Source organism: Dasypus novemcinctus, chromosome 2, assembly GCF_030445035.2.
Source record: "Dasypus novemcinctus isolate mDasNov1 chromosome 2, mDasNov1.1.hap2, whole genome shotgun sequence".
Lineage (NCBI taxonomy): Eukaryota > Metazoa > Chordata > Mammalia > Cingulata > Dasypodidae > Dasypus > Dasypus novemcinctus.
Window position 1 is genome coordinate 187,969,245 of NC_080674.1, and position 20,817 is coordinate 187,990,061.

Genomic DNA, 20,817 nt, shown 5'->3' on the forward strand with positions numbered 1-20,817 from the left:
TGCAGAGGGAGAGCCAAAGCCCCTCCCTCTAAGAATCCAGGGACTCCTCTGGGGGCTTCTGCCCCCCAGGGGGCAGGAAGAGGGAAGCGAGGTTACAGGGGCCCGTACTGGGGTGCAAGGGATTTGGACAGGGCACCAGGTGGGAGTTTCCCCCTTTGCAGTAAGTAGAGGGAGCTGCAGGAACTTCGGGGCTCCAGCGCTGCTTTCCCACCTCCTACTGCCCACTCGGCCCTCCATGCACAACTCTTCCTAGGGCTTCCGGCTGCGAGCGGTGGGGTGAGAAGTACACTGGCCTCCAGCCTGAGTGCCTGAGGCCCCAAGGCACTAGTTGTAGGATGGGGAGAGAGGAGGGGACTTCTTTTACTCTTTGCCACGCACAGATGTGCCGAATTTTTGTGAGAAAGAATACTAAGGTCCGAGCTGGAAGGGGTGATAAGACCCTCACCTCGGACCTTCCTCTGGTAGGACATTCTCTAGGGCCCCCGGGGGACAGCGCCAAAGTGCAAGAGTCGGGCTAGAGGGCGCTTCCCAACACCCAGGGAGGGGAGGGCGGGGCCCAGCGCCCAGGAGGCCCGGCAGCCTCGGGACTGAGAATCCCCGGCGCGCCAGGCCACCCTGGATCTATCGCCCCTCAGGCTCCCTCCGCCGCAGCTCCCCGCGCGCGCCGCGGAGGAGGAGGCCACCGCACCCGTTGCGCGTTTATTGCCCGGCAGCGGGGCCGTCCGCCAGCTAGGTGCCCTGCATGCGCAGCCCGCGGATCAGCTCGTGCACCGTCTTGTTGAGCACGCCCCCCGTGCACGCCGCGCCGGCCCATGAGCACGAGCAGCGCGCGCGGCGTGCGGCCCACGCAGACGGAGCGGCCGTCCTGGCCCTTGGTGCGCGCGTCCAGCACGCAGTCGCCCTCGGCCAGCAGGTGGTCGCGGATGACGCAGCAGCGGCGGCCGGCCAAGCTCAGGCCCGCCAGCAGGAAGGTGCGCCGGTCGTGTCCCGTGAGCACGCCCACCTCCTGCGGCGAGATGGCCGCCAGCAGCCCCCCGGGCCGCGACGCCCACACGCAGCGATTGTCCGAGTGGCCCACGATGGCCACGTCGTCGATGCGCTGGTCGCGCAACACCCGCGCTGATGTAGCCCTTCCAGTCACCCATTCCAACTCGGAGCGGGCCGTGTTCTGCCTCGAGGCTGCCCAGCAGGGGACGTCCCGCTGCAGCCCGGAACGCCCGGGGCACTATGACAAAGGAGGGGCGGTGACCTAGGCGGCAGGGTGACATCACAGAGCGCCTACGAGGCTGGAGGAGAGGCGCGGAGCGGGAGGGGACGTGCGCGGCATTCGCCTGGTGTTCCAACTACTCTCAAAACCCAACTTCAGTGACCCCTACTTCACAGTCCATGTGGCGGAAGAACAAAAAAAAAGAGAGTTGGCGACGGCTGCTGGGCAGTCGCATCTCCCAGCCTGACTCTGGTTCTCAAACGTGAGACTCAGAAAAACCTGACTGTGAAACAGTTGGCCGGGGCTCCACCGCGGGGTTTCTGACTCGTATGAGAATTTGCATTTCTAACAAGTCCCCTGGCCTCGCGGCTGCTGGTGCCCTGGCGTGAGCTGGGGAGGTGGTATTCCAGGGCCGCTCCACCTTGGGTGCAGGTGGACTCACCTGCGGAGTTTTATACACACACCGTTACCCCGTTCCCATCCCTAGAGATCGGAGTTAATAGGCCTGGGGTGGAGCTTGGGCGGAGATCCTCCCAGGCGATTCCGTAGAGCCCAGCTTGAGAAGTGCGGCTCTGAGAACTTCAAAGGTAAATGTTCGCTCAGCAGCGCCAGCTGGACGCGAATCTAAATCTTGCGCGAGGTCTACTGGGCCCCGTTCTTAGCTAGGCCGTGGAGAAGGCGCGCACCGGCTTTTTGCCTTGCATTTGTGTGCGAGACCCCGGAAGCACGTTCCCTCTCAGGCACTTTCAAAGCATTTTATTCGTGCCTCCGCCAGGCCTGGCGTCCGGCTGGCAGCGCGCGGAGAACGGGACACAGTCCCTGCGGTGCGTGATCTGGCCGCGGCTACGCTCCCGCTCCGAGGCCGCCCAGGCTGGAAGGACCATCAGGAAGAGGTGTGCTCCCGGATCCAGGCCAGGTAGTGGGCCACGTCGGTGTAGACGCCCGGCTTGTAGCGGTCGCCGCAGCCCGTGCCCCAGCTGACGACGCCCCGCAGGCTGAGCCGGCGCTCCGCGGTTCCGTCCTCGCACACCAGCGGGCCCCCGGAGTCACCCTGCGCCGGGGACACGCGGCTGAGCGCCCCGGCCGGGGGCCTGCGCCGGGGGGAGGACGCGCACCGGGCCCGAGGGCTCACCTGGCACGCGTCGGTGCCCCCCCTCCAGGAAGCCGGCGCACAGCATGCCGGGGGCGAAGGCGGCTCCGTGCACGTCGGGGGCGGAGCAGCGCTCGGGGGCGAGCAGCGGCACCTGCGCCTCCTGCAGGAAGCTGGCGTAGTCCTCCGCCCCTGCCGACCAGAGCGCCTTCCTCACGCCCCACCCACGCGGGGGCCGCCTGTGGGCCTGGCTGCGCCAGGCGCTTCCACACTCGCTTATCTCCTGCCCCCTTCGCAGCAACCCCCAGAGTTCCCGTTAACCACTGACGAGGAAACTGAGGCTCGGAGAGAAGCCGCGACTCGAATGGGCAGAGGAAGCGGGACTGCTTTAGAAGCCCTCCCCCCTCCCCTCCCCTCCCCTCCTCCCCCCTCCACCTCCCTCCCCTTTTCCCTCCCCTCCTCCCCCCCTCCCCCTCCCTCCCCTCTCCCCTCCTCTCCCCCCACCTCGCCTCCCCTCTTCCCCCTCTTCCCACTCCTCTCCCTCCTCCCCCCTCCTCACCTTCCTCTTCCTCCTCCAACGCTTCCCCCTTTTCCCCTCCTCCCCCCCCCACCTCCCCCTCCTCCACCACCTCCCCCTCCTCGTCTACCTCCCCGCCTTCCCATCCAGGGTCTCAGAACCTTCCTCCCTAAGTAGTCACCGGCTGCTCGGGCGCTGGGCCCGCATCTTAATCAGCCCTGGCAGCCCAGAGCCCGGAGTGAACCAAGAGAAAGCGCGATTCTCCCTGGACCCCCTGAGAGACTGGGGGCTCCCGTAGTGAATCCCCGGCCCGGGGCGGAGCGGACTGCAGAGGCTACGGCCCTGCATGTTCCCACCAACCACCAGGCGGCGCCACCCTGGACGGCACCAAAGCCGCGGGCTTCTCTGGCTCCCCTCGGCGGCCAGGGGTCTCGCTCCCGCCCCCAGCCATCCCGCCTACCTTCGAACTGGTGGCCCCAGCCGGCCAGCTCGCAAGGCTTGGCCTCAGGTTGGAAGCGCCTGGCGGCGTCGCCGGGCAGGCACACGGGCTGGACGAAGGGCGACATGTGCGCGCAGCTGCCGTCCGTGCGCTCCTGCAGGCGCAGCAGCGCTAACACCCACGGAGAGGAGCATGAGGCCGGGGTGCGGGGGTCGCGAGCACTTGCTGTTCCCTCCTCCCTGGTCCCGCCAGGGCACACCCCCCACACACACACACACCACCCCTGCCACGCACCCAGATCGTGCTGATAGTTGACGGGCGAGTAGGCCTCGTGCAGGCGGTAGGCGCGCACGGCCAGCGTCTGGCACTGCTCGCAGCTCTGGTTATGGAGGTCCTGGCCGAGCACCACCGTCAGCTCCTCGGGGGCAGGCCTGCGCGTGGGGTGGGGTGAGGAAGTGTGCCATCGCGTGCTTGGGAGGGGGGTCTCTGCTCCCGGATCCCTTCCGCGTTTGCACCGCCTTTCCCGGCTGGGCACGGGGGAGGGAGTCGCGCGGAAGCTGGGCACGCGGGAGAGAGGAGCTCTAGGTAGGGGCCGGGGCCGGGCGGGGTACTCGCCGGTTCTGCAGGCAGTGAGCTGCCGTCAGCACCCAGCAGGGAGCGATGAGGCTGCCGGCGCAGAAATTGTGGCCCCAGTACAGCGCGGCGATGTAGGGGTGCGCTCCGGGCAGCGCCACCAGACCCCCGACGACACGGCTCAGCGAGGACAGCCGCTTCCGGAGCCGCTGCCCGCAGGCGGTCGGGTAGGTTGGGGGCTCTGGAGTCTGCGGTTCGAGGGGCACGCGCGAGCCTGTGGGAGGAGCCCAGGCTGAAGCGAGGGAGCCCCCCGCGCCGCCGTGATCCAGCTTGCCAGGCGCCCTCCGCGCTCGGCCTCCCGAGCCCTTCCCATCTACCTGGGGCCTGGGACGGAGGCGGGGTCTGGATGGTGGGCTGAGGCTGCTGCGAAGCCGAAGGCGTGGGCGGGGGGGCGCCCTGACTCCCCGAGGGGCCCTGGGCGGGAAGCTGGAGCTCGGGCGGGGCCGGGGCCTGGCACTGTGCCAGGCGGCAGTATTCCCAGCTCTGCCGGCCACCGCTTTGCACGAAGCACCACGGGCTGGTGTCATTGTAAGGGTTCCTGCCGCCACAAAGCGAGGAAGGGGGGCTGTTAGGATGCGGGGAGCCCCCTGTGGCGGAGGGGGGGGCAGGGTGCCCTGTCCAGTCCCACAGGACGCACCGGCAGAAGGCGTGGTCGCCCAGTCCCCAGTTCAATGCTTGCTCCGCAGACACGTTCCGGTAGGTGGCCTCCGAGGTCCACGGCTGACACGGCGCGCCCGACAGCGCGGTCCGGGCCGTGCCCCGGTAGCTGAGCCCTCGGCCGTGGTAGCAGCTCGCCTCCGTGTCTGGGAAGAGAGGGGCTCCCTGTAGTCAGGCGATGGCATGAACCCCTGCCTCCCCCTCCTCCCCTTTCCCCACGCCGGCCCGCGTCCCTCTAGGAAGCCCTGCCCACGTGGGAGCCGGGCTTCGGCGTCCCCGGAGACCCGGCCTCACCCACGTCGCAGAACGGTCCCGCGTAGCCCGCCGGGCAACTGCACAGGCGCTGGCCCTCCGCCTCCAGGCAGCGGCCGCCGTGGAGACACGGATTGGTGAGGCAGTCTGGGGGAGGGAGGGGACAGGACATATCGGGTCACCTCTGAGGCTGAGGGCCAGCAGAAAGCGCGTCCCTTCCCGGGCCTCCCGCCAGCTTCCCTTCCCGACCTTCGGCCCCGCTCCGGGGTCAGTCCCCGCCCCAGGGAGCTCACCCTGGCTGGCCAGCAGCTTGCAGTGGGCATTGGGACCCTTGCACTGGCACTTGGCCACCCCTGCCGGCTGGAGCCGGTACCATAGGGCGTTCTCGTGGAAGAACCGCAGGAGCTGAGGCTCGAAGCACTTCTCTGGGGACAACGCAGGGAGGGCGGGGGTCTCAAGAGAGAGGCCGGGCCGGGCCTGGTCTCCGAGGGTCCGGGGTCCGGGCTGGTCCCTGCTCCCAGCGCTGCTCCCCTGGGCCTCCGCTCCCTGCCGCACCCCCACCCCTACCTCTCTGGCAGTGCTTCCCGGTGAGGTGCTCCGGGCACAGGCAGTGCGGGCCCTTGGGCAGGTTCACACAGGTCGCTCCCCCCCGGCAGGGGCTGTGCTTGCTGCAGTGGTCTGAGAGGTGGACACAAAGCGGGGTGGGACGGGGGATGGGGAGCCGCGGTCAGCTGGCTGGGGGGTGGCGGCAAGTACTCCAAGTTCCCCAGTCTTTACCCACCTGCAAAATGGGGCTACCCCCTCCCGGAACTTTCCCTCCGGACTCCTGAGAAGTATGGGCGAGGGAGAGAAGGGGCTAGACCCAGCATTCCGTGTGCGTGGGGTCTGAGGCTACGGGGTGGGGGGTGGTCATTAGGGGGTGGCGGAGGGGGAGGAGAGGCTGTGTGCAGCACCTTTGACTTTCTTAGGCTCCAGGCAGTAGGACCACTTCTGATCCTGCTCGAAGTTGGGGGTGGTGGCACACCTGGAGAAAGAGATGTCAACTTGTCCTGCCCGGGGTGGGGGGCTGGACGGGCCTCCCCTGTCGTGGCTCCCTCTCTCCTAAGATTTCTGAGCAGGATCCATGCCCCCTCCCTCCTCTCCTCCCACCGCCCCAGCCCCCCTCTGGTGGGACTCACCAGGGCTGGGGACCGGGCCGGGCCCTGTGGGTGCATCTGTGATACAGCCGCCCGTGGTACTGGAAGGGGAAGTGGCAGGGCTCCCCGCTGACCGTGACCACTGTCAGGGAGACACACCTGCTGAGGAATCGCCCCCACCCCCAGCTGCCCGGAGAGCCCGGGCACCACTCCTCGGGGTGCGAGAAGGGGCCGGGCCCCGGAAGGGGCATTGTGTTTTTGCAGCAGTGTCCCGCTGAAGAAGCTGGGCTTTGCAGCCGAGCGACGGGGTGGACCCTCGGCTCCACCGCCTACAAGCTGGGGTCCGCGGTTCTGCAGCCCCGGGGCCTGGAAAAGGGCTTGCTGAGAGGTGAAGTCACTCTGACAGTGGCAGCGGCACGAGCCCCCACTTCCGAGGAACTGGGCGAGGCTGAAAGAGAAGAGGCTGGCAGAAGCCTGGGCGCGGTGTCTGGCACGTGCCTAGGGCCTGAGAGGGACTTGTGCTTTTGTTGCCGAAGAGCACTCCTTGGGGAGAGGACAAATGGGATACGCAGAGAGGAGGGGACCAGGCAGGCAAGGAAGGGACCCCAAAGTTGGCACAGGTGAGCGGGTTTGCTGGATGTGAGGGTGGAGAGGAGAGGGCACTGGGGGAGTCCAGGTCGGACACTGCGGGGCCTCGAGTGCCAGGCTCAGGGGGCTTAGACTTGACCCCACTCAGCCAGAATCTACCAGGGCGGGGCTAGGACCCCTCCAGTCCCCCAGTGCTGGCTCGTCGCTCCCACTCTAGATCAGTATTTAGCACGTAGAAGAGTGGAGGCAAAGCGGGAGGCACGGCAGGGGCAGGGGCGAGGCGGCAGGACCCCCACCCCAGCTGGACGGGAGCTCGATGAGAAGAGGGAACATTTCAAAAATCATTTCCCAGGCAGCAGACTCTGGGTGGAGGGCCTGGCACAGACCGACGACTCGCGCCCCTTCCCAGCCGCCCACAGAGGTTGATTCTCTTCAGCCCGCTTTTCCCCAGGGAGACGTGGAAACTTGGACAGGCCGAGTGGCTCTCCCGGAGTCACCCGTCCAGCTCCGAAGTGACGGAACCGGGACTGGGACGCAGAGGGAAGGGGCCCGTTGGCCCCTCTTTGCTCTGGAGCCTTCCTCGCCCCTCCCTGGCTTGTGTGCGGCAAGACTGGCACCCCCGGGAGATGTAGTGAAGAAAGGAAAGAAGGGCGAAGGCTGTGGGAGTGGGGGAAGCCCGGCGGGAGCCCAGGTGGGAGGCTTCGGCCAGCACCCCCACCCCCACCCCGTCCTCCAGGAGCAGGTGCAGTCCAGTTTCCCTCAGGGTCCCCTGCGCCCCTGAGCACACGACCCGGCACAGTCGGCACTCAGGTCTTAGCGCCAGTCAGAACCACTCTGCGGACAAGAGGGGAAAGTGGCCGAGACTAACTCCGTGCACCCCCCAAGGTCTGAGTCTTGACCGTCTGCATTTGTCCCACCCTCCGGGGGAGCGCCTCATAGGGGTGGAGCCAGGCTACTTACCCACTGTGTGTTCACCCTCTACTTGCTGGTTTTTCCAAGGTGGAGTCTAGGGTGCCGGGGAAGGAGAGAAGGGAGCAGGGAGTTCGCCCAAGAAAGTCATCGTAGCCTGTTCTCCATCCCATGCCAGACCCCCGACTTCCTCTCGCAGCCCAGAAATCCAGAGTCTCCCCCCCCCCGAGACCCAGGACCCCCACCCCGAGGGCCTGCTGACGCCCGCAAATGCAGGCCATGCCCTCCTATCCACCAGCTCGGGTTCCCATCTCTTCCACCTGGGCCATCTGGGCCGGCCTCAGCTTTCACCAGGTCACAGCCAGGGCCGTGGCCGGGGGGCTGCCCTCCCCAGCACCGTCCTCCCGCCCCCACGGCCCTCACCGAGAGCGTGGTGTCCAGGCCAGCCAGCAGGGACCCCAGCAGCAGCAGAGCCCTCATGGCGCCCGCCCGCCCGGATCAACAGAGCTGGCCAAAGGTCTCTGAGGGCTGGGAGCGGGGGCTGGCCGCGCTGCCCTCTGGCCTGCTGGGCACAAGCTGACTGTGGAAAGCCATGTGGAGTGGCTGCCTCAGTAGAGCCCGGAGAGAGAGGAGTGTGGGAGTCGGTGGGTGGGGGCAGAGTGAGGAGAAGCTGGCTTTCTTCAGTCTTTCCCAGAGAGTGGGGCTGGAAGTGAGAGTGAGGGACAGTCTTGTCTTCCAGATCCTTCTGGTGGGGAGAGGGCTAAGGAGACCAAAGAACAGCTCTCTCCTTCAGGGATCTGAGAATCCACTGGGAAGAATCTTAATTTTCTATCGCTGCATAACAAATTACCACCAATTTAGCAGCTTAAAACAGCACCCAAGTATTAGTTCACAGATCTGTACATTAAAGGTCAGCACTGGGAGTGGATGTAGCTCGAGTGGTTGAGTGCCTGCTTCCCATGTAGGAGGTCCTGGGTTCGATCCCAAGTACCTCCTAAGAACAAAACAAACGAACAAATGAAAAAACCAACTTTGGGAGCCAGTGTAGCTCAGTGGTTGAGTGCCAGCTTCCCACATTTGAGGTCCTGGGTTTAAACCCCGCTCTAGTACCTCAAAAGAAAAAAAAGGTCCGGCACTGTATGGTTGGGTTCTCTGCTCAGGATAGCACCAGACTGACCTCAAGACCGAGTTCTTGAGAGGCTCTGGGGAAAAAGCCACTTCCATTCGGGTTATTGGCGGAGTTAAGGTGTAAGACTGAGGTCTCCATTTCCTTGCTGGCTGGCAGCTGGTGTGGGGGAGGCACTCTTAGTCCTAGAGGCTGCCTGCATTTATTTTGGCCATGTGGCCCCCTCCATCCTCAAAGGCAGCAAGACAGAATCTCCCTTCGCTTGACGCTTTCTCACACTTTGAGGCTTCTGTGCCAGGAACAGCCCCTTCCCTTTGAAGGGCTCTTGCCTGATTAGGGCAGGCCCACCGGGGATAATCTACCTATTGTAAGGTCAATTGATTTGGAACCTGAATTGCATTTGCAAATCCTTTCACAGAAGCACCTAGGTAAGTGTAGATAAGCTCCTAGATAAGTGCAATAGCCTAACTGGGAGGAGGTGGGTACACAACAGGGGGTGGGGCTCTTGGCAGCCATAAAGAATTCTACCTACCGCAGGAAGCAAACCATGGAAGTAAATAATTCCATGGGAAAGGGCCAAGCCAAGGGCTGCTAAAATGTGTGGGTTGGAGGATAAGTGAGGAAAATGGGGTGGGCAACTGGCATTTTTCTTGCCCAGCAACCATTTACACGCATTCACTAATGGCACCCTGATTTTTCCTTTAGGAACCACCTCTCCCTCCCTCCATGAGCTTCTGGTGCTGCCACTCTACCTTCAGTTCTAGGGCTGGAGGTGTGGCCGAGGTCTGGCCAATCAGAGCATGACATCTCCAGACCACAGCGATTGGCTGGACCAATCAAAGTCTGCCTTGGGATTTTTGCCAGAACTTTGGGAAAAGAGGCCCTTTCTATCCCAATGGGGTTGCTAGACATTGAAAGATGTGGACCTGGAGGTGTTGTCAATGGTGATGAGTGTCACTGCTTGGAGAGGGCTTGTCTGAGCATGAAGCCTACACACAGGAAAAGCTGGGCAAACCCAGAAGGATAGAAAGAGGAAGCCTCCAAGATGGCCTCCTTCGAGCCTCACCTCCTTATGTCTGTGCCTCTGCACACTCTCCTCCCATATGGAGACAGAGCTCTTCTGTTCCACCAGAAGAAGCTGGCAGGAGTGATGGTGTGTGACCCCCGAGCCCAGGCCATAAAAGGTAGGGCAGTTTCTGCCTTCATGTCTTGGATGCTCTCAGGGAAGCCAGCTGCCATGCCATGAGGACCCTCAGGCAGTCCTGCGGCATAGCACAGACGGGGAGAAAGTAAAGCCTGCTGCCACTGACCAGCCCCAATTTGACAGCCACGCAAGTGAGCCACCTTGGAAGAGGAGACCGCAACCTCCACCAACATCTTGCCAGCACCCTCATGGCAGACCTCAGGCCAGAATTACCCAGCTAAGCCGCTCCTGAATTCCTGATCCTCAGAAACCGTGAGAAATAATCATGGGCTCTTGTTTTATGCTGCGAGTTTTTGGATGATTTGTTACACAGCATTTAATAACTAATACAGGGAAAACGGACTTTGGCCCAGTGGTCAGGGCGTCCGTCTACCACATGGGAGGTCCGCGGTTCAAACCCCGGGCCTCCTTGACCCGTGTAGAGCTGGCCCATGCGCAGTGCTGATGCGCGCAAGGAGTGCCGTGCCACGCAGGGGTGTCCCCCCGCGTAGGGGAGCCCCACGCACAAGGAGTGCACCCTGTAAGGAGAGCCGCCCAGCGCGAAAGAAAGTGCAGCCTGCCCAGGAATGGCGCCGCCCACACTTCCCGTGCCACTGACGACAACAGAAGCGGACAAAGAAACAAGATACAGCAAAAAGACACAGAAAACAGACAACCGGCAGAGGGGAGGGGAATTAAATAAATAAAAATAAATCTTAAAAAAAAAAAAAAACTAATACAGATTATTTGAGAACCTGGTTCTGAAAACCAGAAGAACCATCCAGATTGCTCAGTTAGGTGAGCCAATAAATTCCTTTTTCGCTTAAACCAGTTTGGGTGGAATGCTGTTACTTTCAACCAAAGGAGTCCTGACTGATACAATGTCATCAATGGAAAATGAAGGGAGACAGAGTGGAGGGATTTATTAATTCTGTTGTGAGAGAGAAAGGCTGTAGAAGGCTTCCCAGAACAAAAACACAGCAAGGAGAGGGCAGGAGGGGTGGGGGCACATTCTCCAAAACTGGCAACGTTTAAGCAATATTTTTCAAAGGGAATATGTTGATGGGAAAGCTGTTGAGATCAGGATGAAAGCACAACCATAACATGTAGAGAAGGGCTCTGTAAAGGGAAGGCGACTTCCTGGGATCTCCCCTGCACCTAGAGCCTTGACCTTGCCCTCTGTGAGACCCGCCCATTCCTCCTGATAGAAGAGCCTTTTTTTGAGGTTCCGGCGGCTGGGGAATGAACCCAGGAGCTCGAATGTGGAAGCTGGTCCTTAACCACTGAACCGCATGGGCTTCCCTAAGTTGGTTATTTATTTTGTTTTGCTCGTTGCTTTTTTCAGGAGGCACCAGAAACTGAACCTGGGACCTCCCTTGTGAGAGGCAGGAGCTCAACTCCTTAAGCCACATCCAGTCCCTGGAAGGGCCTTTTGAACATTTCCAGTGAGTAGAGATTTGCAGGAAGAAAGGGAGGGAAGGCCTGCCAGGCAGTAGATAAATACAGCCACATAGAAGCCGGAACACAGCACGTCAAATGAGGATGTCTCGTGGGGAGTGTGAGGAGGTGAGGCCAGGAAGTCCACTGCGCTCAGTGGTGGGCAGTGGTGGGCCTTTGGATCTGAACACCTAGTTCCCCTTCCTCCAGCCTCCCAGTTTCTAGTTGGAGGTCACCCCTCACCCATTGTGCAGTGAAAGGGGTCATTTCCAGGAAACATCTCCCACTCTGGAAGCCTCTAACAGACCAGCTCGCCTTCCCCCAACCATCACACAGACACAGCCAGAGGGACCTGAACTAGGCCAGTAGGTGCTGTGACAGTTCGAATTTTGTGAATCCCAGAGAGATTGCTCTTGAACTAATCCATTCCTGTGGGGGTGGGGCCCTTTGTATTAAATTCAATTAAGGGGCCTTTGATTAGATCACTTGGTTAGATCACTTTAGGGCTTTTGATTGGATACATCAATGAGGCATGACCAGGTTAGGTCTCCACCTGCTTGTTGGGTTTTCTATAAACAACACAGAGAGAAAGACACAGAAAAGGGAGCTCTGCAGCTTTGACTCGGCCATGCGAGAGAGAGGACTCCAGGTTTGCCTACAGCTGCAGAAACAAAGAGAATCCCCAAGAGGCTCAGAGATGAGACCCAGGGAGAGATGTCCAGTTGCTCACAGCTGAGTTCCAGGAGAAAGTAGAGAGACTGGCAGACCAGCCACGTGGCAGGACTCCAGGATCTGCCAGCAGCTGACCTTTGGTGAGAAAGCATCTCTGATGATGCCTTGATCTGGACATTTTCACAGCCTTGGAACTGTAAGTTTTACCCCAAATAAATCCCCTTTACAAAAGCCAACCCATTCTGGTAGTTTTGCATTGGCAGCCTCTGGCAAACTAAAAGAGGTGCTCTCTCCCGGGCTTCTGGTTTCCAATCAAACCACACAACGATGGCAAGAAGAGCTGGAGGTCTGGCATCACATCACATGTGCCCTGAACGGATCGTCCTCGCTGGTGGCAGAAGTCACGATGCCTGCCGAAAGCCAAGCTCGAGCAGGAAGGAAATTCAAATTTGATGTTTCACATTACAAGAGGTCTACAGTGGGGCGGCTGCAGGAGCAGAGCCCTCAGTGGTTTAACCGTGTCATCGAGGACACCAGCTCTTCCCACTCTGCTGCTCTTTGGTCCTCCAGGTGCAGACATTCAGGCGACTTCCCTCAGGATCGCTGCAGAGCACAATTTGAAAGGCTGTGGGAGACATGGACCATCTGACCTGTTCAGCTCCCTTCTCCCTTCTTGTAAGGGCCCTCAGTTTTCCTTCGTGGGAATCATGAAGCCCCCTACCCTCCTTGATGTGGATAGAATAAAGCTGACCCTGACCTTCAGCTGAAGATGGAGTGGGCATGGGACCCAGACCTGGCCAATCAAAGCCCTGCCTCTTCCTTCCTCATGATTGGTTCACAATGAACACCTGACCCCAGTCAAACCCATGCGAGGCAGCCCCAGGACTTCCACTGAAATCCTTAAGATAGAGGCTTGCTTTCTCCATAAAGCTTGCCACGTTGGTAGGAAGCGAAATTCCAGATACCGGGGGCCATTTTTAACATCTCAGCGTGAGAACCTGCCTGCAAATACAGACGACACAGACTGAACCCAGAGCCAGAATAGGGGAAAGACAGATTTTGGATAATACCATTTGAGACCCTGCATCCAGAGGCACTGGAAGTCAGTCAGAACCACACGGAAACTTTTCAGTTACTTGAACTAATGAATTCCCTTCTTTGCTTAAGCCCGTTTTAGCTGCACCAAAAGTCCGAACTGATGCAGGAGTTAACATATTGTTGGTGGAAAGTTCCTAAAACAAAATGAAACCCTTCAAGATCAGCTCAGTAATGCTGTAAAGATGGGAAAATAAAAACCTCGGCAGTAGAGCGGGCTGCGGTTAAAAAAAAAAAAAAGATTGGACTTTAGTCAGGAAACCTTCAAATCCCATCTTGGCTACTGACACCCGCCCCACCCCGGCCAAGTGACCCTAGTTAGGTGGTAAGGAGCGCAGCCGCTTGAACCGTTTTTTCCTTTTAAAGATTTATTTATTTATTTATTTATTTCTCTCCCCTTCCCCGCCCCTGCCCTGCCCCAGTTATGTGCTTTCTGTGTCCATTTGCTGTGTGTTCCTCTGTGTCCGCTTGTATTCTTGTCAGTGGCACCGGGAATCTGTGTTTCTTTTTGTTGCGTCATCTTGCTGTGTCAGCTCTCCATGTGTGCGGCGCCATTCCTGGGCAGGCTGCACTTTCTTTCGCGCTGGGCGGCTCTCCTTACGGGGCGCACTCCTTGCGCGTGGGGCTCCCCCACGCGGGGGACACCCCTGCGTGGCAGGGCACTCCCTGTGCGCATCAGCGCTGCACATGGCCAGCTCCACACGGGTCAAGGAGGCCCGGGGCTTGAACCGCGGACCTCCCATGTGGTAGACGGACGCCCTAACCACTGGGCCAAACCCGCTTCCCTCTTGAACCTTAATTGCCCTTCTCTTTGGGGAGGTGTGGGCACGCCTGGTGCCTGGCAGACTTGTTGAGATGTCTGAATGGGAATGTACGTGAAAGCAGGGCCTGGTTTACAGGTGGGGCTCAAGCCATAGAGGTTTACAGAGACACTTTCCCTTCACAGCAATTTCTGCGAATCTGTCCCCCAGTTCTCCCAACACATCTGGGTCAGCTGCTTTGGAGAGCCTTTGGATCGAAGCAAAAATGCGCTGTCTCCTTGCCCTGGTTTCCGCCTTTCTGGGGTATGAGTATATGGGATCTTGCTCTCAGGGCACACACCACTCCTCACTAGCAGAGGCTGGGACAGAGATTTCGAGATTCCAGAACTGCCTGTTCAGAGACAAGTTTGGGGATCAGAAGGTACCCAGCCTGCCACCCTTCAGACTCCCTCAGCTGGTGGCACCGTTGTCCCCCCACTCAGGTTGCTGAAAAGGACACTGTACAAATAGAAGCCACACCTTCTGCCACAAGTGCTGCCTGACAGAACTTTCTCCAATGATGGAAATGTTCTCTATTGGTGTTATCCAACTTGGTTGCCACAGCCTCACATAGCCATGTGACACTTGAGGATGTGGTCGGTGTGGCTGAGGAACTGAATTTTATTTGTTTAATTAATTGAAAATCAAATAGCCACATGAGGCTAGCGGCTACCGCATTGGATGGCCCAACTCCTGACAGATGCAGGAAGAAGGCCTGTGTGGCTGGTGACGAGCCGTGAGAAAATGGACAGGGCCATGAGATGATGTCGGAGAAGCAAACAGGGCCCTGATCAAGTTGGGCCTCTGTAGGCCTTGATGAGGCATCTGGATTGTATTTTAAGTGTAATGGCATGCGTATTATCTATTGCTGTGTAACAAATTATCCCCTAATGTAGCAATTTAAAACAATAAACATTTATGATGTCCTAGGAACCTGGGAGCTGTTTCAATTCAACTTCTGGATCAGTCTCCCATGAGGCTGCCTCGCATCAACAGGGGCTGCGGGCATCTTGATGGTGGGAGGATCCACTTCCAAGTTCTCTCACAAAAGCGTCGGCAGGCCTCAGGTCCTTCCTGACTGTTGGCCAGAGAGGTCCAGTCCTTGCCACGTGGGTCTCTCCACAAGGCAGCTCACAACATGGCAGCCAGCTTGCTCCAGAGTCAGCCAGGGAGAGAGAGAGGGGGCACCTAAGATGCCATGGTTTTTTTTAGTAATCTTGGAAGTGACATTCTATCACTTTTGCCCTCTTTTCCTCATTTGAAGTGAGTCGTCAGGTCCAGCCCATGTTCAAGGGGAGTGGATTATACAGGGTGCAAACACCTTGGCGCCTGCCCACTGCAGGGGGCACTGCAAGGTTCCGGGGAGAGGAGGGGCAGGGTCAAGTTTACACTTTTTGCTTTGCAAATGGGCAATCTGCAGCCACATGCTACAGAATCAAAGGTCTGTCTGAGTCTGCCAGGGCTGCTGTCGCAAATACCACAGAATGGCTTAAACAACAGGAATTTATTGGTACACGTTTTTCAAAGCTAGGAGGCAAAAATTAAGGTGTTGGTAGGTCATGCTTTCTCCCTGGAGCCTATAGCAGCCTGTTGGCAATGCTTGGCACTCCTTGGCTTGTAAATGCACCTCTGTCCCTGTCACATGGTGATATCCCTCTCCTCCTCTGGTGTCGATGTCTCCTGCTCTGTCATCTGTGTCTCTGTCTGGATTTCCTCTGCCTTATAAGGACTCCAGCCATATGAATTAAGGCCCAGCCTGATTCCATTCGGCCTCATCGAAATAGGATCTGCAAAGATTCTGCTCACAAATGGGTCACACCCACACTGACTTGCCTAGACATACTTGAAGGTTCTGTTTACCACAGGACTGTGTTTAGGACTTGAACTTATTTTTTGTGGGGGACACGACTGAACCCCCCAAGAAGGTCCAAAAGGGCCTAGGATGAAAAATCCTTCCTCCCACCCATTCCCAGCCACCTAATACCCCCTTTTCAGAGGCACCCAGTGTATCCGACTTCTTGCGCAGCCCAGTCGATCTGTATATAGGCGCTTTTCCTCTGCAGTGGTCATGAGTATTGTTCACCGATATTTCCAAGTCTCGTCTCCTTTCAGGCACGTGGTGGTTACTCCTCTCATCTACGTCTGCATAGCAAACCACTCCAAATTTCATGGCATAGAACAACCACCGCTTTATTACGTGCACATGGATACCCATATGTGAGGCAGGAATTTGGACAGGCCCCAGCAGGGATGTCTGGTTTCTCCTCCACCATGTCAGAGGTCTCGGCTGGGGATACTTGAAGGGCTGTGGGTGTGAACCAGATGGCAGGGACTGAAAATCTGGGCTCAGCTGGGATTGTTGACTGGAGCACCCACCCATTTGACTCGGGCTTCTCAGTGTGGCAGTTGACTCTGAGAGGGAGCATCCTGAGAGAAAACTTCTGGTTTTCAACATTCTTTTTTACAGGAGTCACCAGGAATTGAACCTAAGACCCTGTACATGGGAAGCAGGTGCACAACCACTGAGCTATACCCACTCCCCAGAGAAAACTTCTAGAGAGCAGGATTTCAAGAGGACCAGGCTATACAACCTTTTCTGCTCTAGCCTCAGAAGTCACTCAGCCTATTTCCACCATCTACTGATTATCAGGGAGTCACGAAGGATAGGCTGGAAGCAAAGGGAGGGAAATTAGACTCCACTGTTTGATGAGACAGGGTGGCAGGGAAGAGACTGCTATGTTCATCTTCAGAAAATACTATCTACCATCATATGTTGTACCACCCCCACCCCCGCCCCCACCCTTTAGAGTTAGTTGTGGCCATGTGGTTTGGTTTGACCAGTGCAGTGTGAGGAGAGGTGAGTTGTGTTGCTTTCAGGTGCAATCTTCAAGGGCCGTTGTATGATTTTTCACATCTCCTTGTACTATTGTCGCCAACACCGTAGAAGCACATGTTGAGATGGAGCCCCTACCCCTGGGGCCCTGAGTGACTACTATGAATCCAATCTGGTGAACATGAGAAATCAACTTACATTGGTTTAAGCCACTGAAATTTGGGGGTTGCTTGTTACTGCAGCATAGTCTAACCTATCCTCACCCTTTTTACACAAACAGTAGCAAATCTTACAGTATTCTGCACTTGGCTTTTTTCCCCTAACAATATATCTTGGAGATAATTTATATCTTTATATGAAGAACTCCCACCCCTGTCTTAAAAAAAAAAAAAAAAAAAAAAAAAAGCTCCATAGATACCTGTATAGAAAAGAACCAGATTTAACTTAGCCAGTTCCTATTAAGGATAATTAGAGTGCTCCACCTTTTTCAGACAGTATTGTAATCAATAACCTTGATCAATTCTTATTTTGCTTGAGTATAATTGTCTCTGTAGGATAAATTTCTAGAAGGTCTTATCTCCAATGGTGTATTACTCAGCCAAAAGGGGTGGTGCTGCAAAGTACCAGAACTCTGTTGGCTTTTATGAAAGCTATTTATTTGGGGGTAGGTAGAAACTTACAGTCACAAGGCTATAAAAAGTAAGTTATTTCCCTCCCCAAAGTCTGTTGCCATGTGATGGAGCAAGATGGCTGCTGGTCTCTGTGAGGGTTCCGCCTTCTTCTTCCTCTTAAGGCTTGTGGTCCCAGCTTCTTCAATCTCAGCTGTAGGCTGGCGTAAGGCTCGTCTCCCTTCCCACGGCTCATCTCTTTCTGGGTTCAGCTGCTCTGCTCTCTCTATAAGGCCAGCTGTAAACTATTAGGCAAATGGCTCAGCTCTCTCCCCTGGGCTCCAGCATCAAAACTCAGCTCTCCCCTATGCCATGTCATTTTCTGTGTGAATGTCTACCCTCCAAGGGGCAGGTACTCAACGTCCTACTGACGTGGCCAAATCAAAGCCCTAATCTTAATTTAATCAAGTGAAAGTGAAACCTTTAAATTTAATGCACTTAAAGGATATCACATCCAGAGGACCAGACCAGTTCACAAACATAATATTTCTTTTTGGAATTTATCAATAACATCAAACTGCCACAGATGGTTAGTGGCAAATTTCCCCTCCAAAAAAGAGCTCTTAGGCTGTGGGTGGAGCATGGGTTGAACAGTCAGGACCAAGCACATATAGTTGGGTGTGACACCTTCCCCTCTTCACCCCCAAATCAATCGCTGAGTCCTATTCATTCCATGACAGCTTTCAGTCTGTCCACTGTCTGCTCCCCACCCCCAGCCAGCCACTGCCCCAGCACAGGGCAACATCATTCCTCTCTCTGACAGCTCCTCCTCAGGGGTTCCCACCTATCTTAGAACACCTGACTGCAAACCACAAGGCCAATATTCGGTGACTTAAGCAGACAAGGAGTTGATTGGTCGTCTCCTAGGGTGCTTGCTGAGTCCTTCTCCCCCAGAAAGGGCCTGGCTTGGATCTGCCAACTTGACTGCCTCCCCACTCCTTTCGCTGCCTCCACTGTGAATGCTAAATGGCCCTCCTGCTGTCTTGTGTTGATCGCTTGCTCTGGTTGGAAACATTAGAAAGGGCTCCAGCTGCCAGGGACCTGAGAGTGGAACTACTGCTGCCTCTCTTTGATTTCCCTAGCAAAAGGGACAGCCTGCTTCTGCCTGTCACAGGATTCATCCCAAACAAGAGTGTTCAGGTGATGGGCACTGAAACCACAGGGGTCTGCACATCGGCCTCAGTCCCTCTTTCCTGACCTTACACCCCCAGTCCTCACCTGCCGTCCACAGCGCAGAGACCTCTGTGAAAGCAAATCCAATCACTCTACTCCCAGCTCGAAACCCCTTCCATGGCTCCCCACTACCCTCAAAATGAAGTTCAAACTCCTTACCTGGCTTCCAAGAACTGCCCTGATAGAGCCCCCCCCCCACTGTGCATCTTAAACTGATGCTCTGCCCCCAGGTGCTAAATGAACACAGAGTCACCCTCTCTCTAGAAGGCACTTCCCCTCCCCACTCCAGTAACCTCTGAATCTGGTAACCCTCAAGTCTCACCTTGGACATAACAGACTTCACTGACTGTCCCCTCACCCTCCACCCCAGGTGAGGTGAGATACCTGCCTTTGATCTCACTGGCCACTGGGTTTCCCTCTTTCAAGGTACTTATCTTTCCTCCCCAATGTACCCTAGATAAACCCACATTTCTCCATCTCCACTGCCATCATCTTGGTCCAAGCCAACATCATCTGTTGCCTGCATTTCTTCTGTAGACTCCAAATGCTAGCGTGCCTGGCCCACTAAAGGTCCGTTAGCCAGGATGCATGATCTTTTAAAAGCCTAAATCGGGAAGCAGATGTGGTTCAAGCAATTAGGCTTCTGCCTACCCCGGAAGGTCCCAGGTTCAGTTCCTGGTGCCTCCTGGAGAAGGCGACCTGGCCCAATGGACAGATGCAGTGAGCTGTCACAACAAAGAGACACAAATGAAAGAATGAGAGACACAACAAACCAGGGAGCTGAGGTGGCTCAAGCCATTGAGTGCCTCCCTCCCACATGGGAGGTCCCAGGTTCAGCTCCCGGTGCCTCCTAAAGAGATGAGCAGACACAAAGAGCAGACAGTGACTCCAAACAACAAGAGGGAGGAATAAATAAATAAAAATAAATCTTAAAAAAATATATAGCATAAATCATCCTTTCAAAGGTTTCACAGTTCACTTAGGGGGGATACTAAACTCCTTGTCAAGGCCTTCCACGCTGTAGCGTCCTTGCTCCTTTGGTCTCATCTTGGACCACCGACATGGTCCTGAAGCTACACAGGCCGGCTGCTTTTTCCTTACCCGCCCCCCAAACTCACTCCAGGCTTAGAACCTTTGCACGTGCTGTTTCTTCTGCCTGGAACTCCACTCCCCCAGATCTTTGCAAGGCAAGGCCCTTTCCATCACTCAGGTCTCTGCTTAACCGTCAAACCCTGAAACTGTTCCCTCAAGGTCTTTCAGGTATTGTCCTGATGTTTTAACAGCGCTCACTGCGCTCTGAAACCGTGCTATTTATTTGTTTGTGTGCAGGATTATCATGTTTATCTTCCTTCTAGCATGCAAGCAGGGAGCTTGGCGGTTTGACACCGCTGTGACCCCAGCACCTGGCTCGGTGCCTGGCACGACGCGGGCGCGCAGTTAAGTTAGTTTTTGGATGAATGAACGAAAAAGCACCAGAGATGAAGCCGGGTTGGAGCCGGTTCTGCCTTACTCGCTGAGTTTGGACAAGCCTCCGTTTCCTGCTGTGTGAAGTGAGGCCGGAGGGAGGTGGGGTGTGGAGCTAGGTGTTGCCTCGCTGCAAAATTTTGGCCTTGACACCCCCCACCCCCGCCCCCGCCCCCAGCCCGGAGCCAGCCACTCGCCCTCCGGCGCCTCAGCTCCCCACCTGTAAAATGGGTGTTAGCTCATCCCAGCGTCTTGGGGTGACAGCGCTGCCTTATAAGGCTGAGGAGGCGCGGGCGGGCGAGGCCGTGTGGGTGGAGAGAAATCACAACATCCGCCTGCGGGGGCAGGGCGGGGACGCGCGCCCCGGACGCCGCGAAGCCGCTGGAGAGGCCGCCAGCTCCTCCGCGCCGCGCTCCGCTTCCGACGCTCCCTTCCAGGAGGGGCGGCCCAAGGAGGTGCGGCCGGACACGCGGCCCCAACAAGCTCGCGGCCGGGCCTGGGTGGCCGAGCGCGTCCCCAGCAACCACCCTGGAAAAGCGGTCGGCGAGCCTAAGGCACCCGGGCCATCCCCATGCGGCCACCGCCCCCAACGGGTTAACCCAATCAGAATGCAGTGCTGAGAAAGACGGACGTTTCTTGCACCCAATCAGACATCCGGCCTCCTGGGCGTGACCCGGAGGCCCCACCTCCGCCTGCCGGCTGAGGGCTCGCCCCTAATTGGCAGTTGCGTAGCCTATTAAGACCCAGAAATTCGAACCTAGGGGCTGAGGCCCGCCCCCAGGCCAACCAAGGAGACGTGACGCGATAAGTCCCACCTCCCTGCCCGTTTCAGCCAATATCTGACGCCGAGGGCGGGGAATGACGAAAAGACCGGCTAATGGGAAGACGGCGCGGGTTGCATCTGCCCGGTCATTGGCGGGGGAAAGTAAACAGAAGGC

General features: G+C 57.5%; 2 protein-coding genes and 1 long non-coding RNA gene across 3 annotated transcripts; all 3 read right to left on the reverse strand.

Moving 5' to 3' along the window:
• Positions 1 to 687: 687 nt before the first annotated feature.
• Positions 688 to 1,865, reverse strand: PFN3 (profilin 3). Its single transcript, XM_058282922.2, is given in 3 exon segments — positions 688 to 792; positions 794 to 1,114; positions 1,116 to 1,865. Coding segments are annotated over 3 exon segments (537 nt in total). The 5' UTR covers positions 1,269 to 1,865; the 3' UTR covers positions 688 to 729.
• Positions 1,866 to 1,948: 83 nt separating this feature from the next.
• F12 (coagulation factor XII) lies at positions 1,949 to 7,978 on the reverse strand. The gene is given in 15 exon segments (XM_004460027.4): positions 1,949 to 2,258; positions 2,340 to 2,360; positions 2,362 to 2,489; positions 3,275 to 3,424; positions 3,548 to 3,684; positions 3,869 to 4,100; positions 4,204 to 4,424; positions 4,524 to 4,689; positions 4,838 to 4,942; positions 5,089 to 5,220; positions 5,363 to 5,473; positions 5,749 to 5,819; positions 5,974 to 6,073; positions 7,480 to 7,525; positions 7,852 to 7,978. Coding segments are annotated over 15 exon segments (1,845 nt in total). The 5' UTR covers positions 7,909 to 7,978; the 3' UTR covers positions 1,949 to 2,090.
• Positions 7,979 to 17,208: 9,230 nt separating this feature from the next.
• Positions 17,209 to 20,438, reverse strand: LOC131274814 (uncharacterized). The gene is made up of 2 exons (XR_009182114.2): positions 20,100 to 20,438; positions 17,209 to 17,487 (listed from the first exon to the last, which is right to left on the reverse strand). It is a non-coding gene; the product is annotated as an uncharacterized lncRNA (long non-coding RNA).
• Between the last annotated feature and the right edge of the window lie 379 nt (positions 20,439 to 20,817).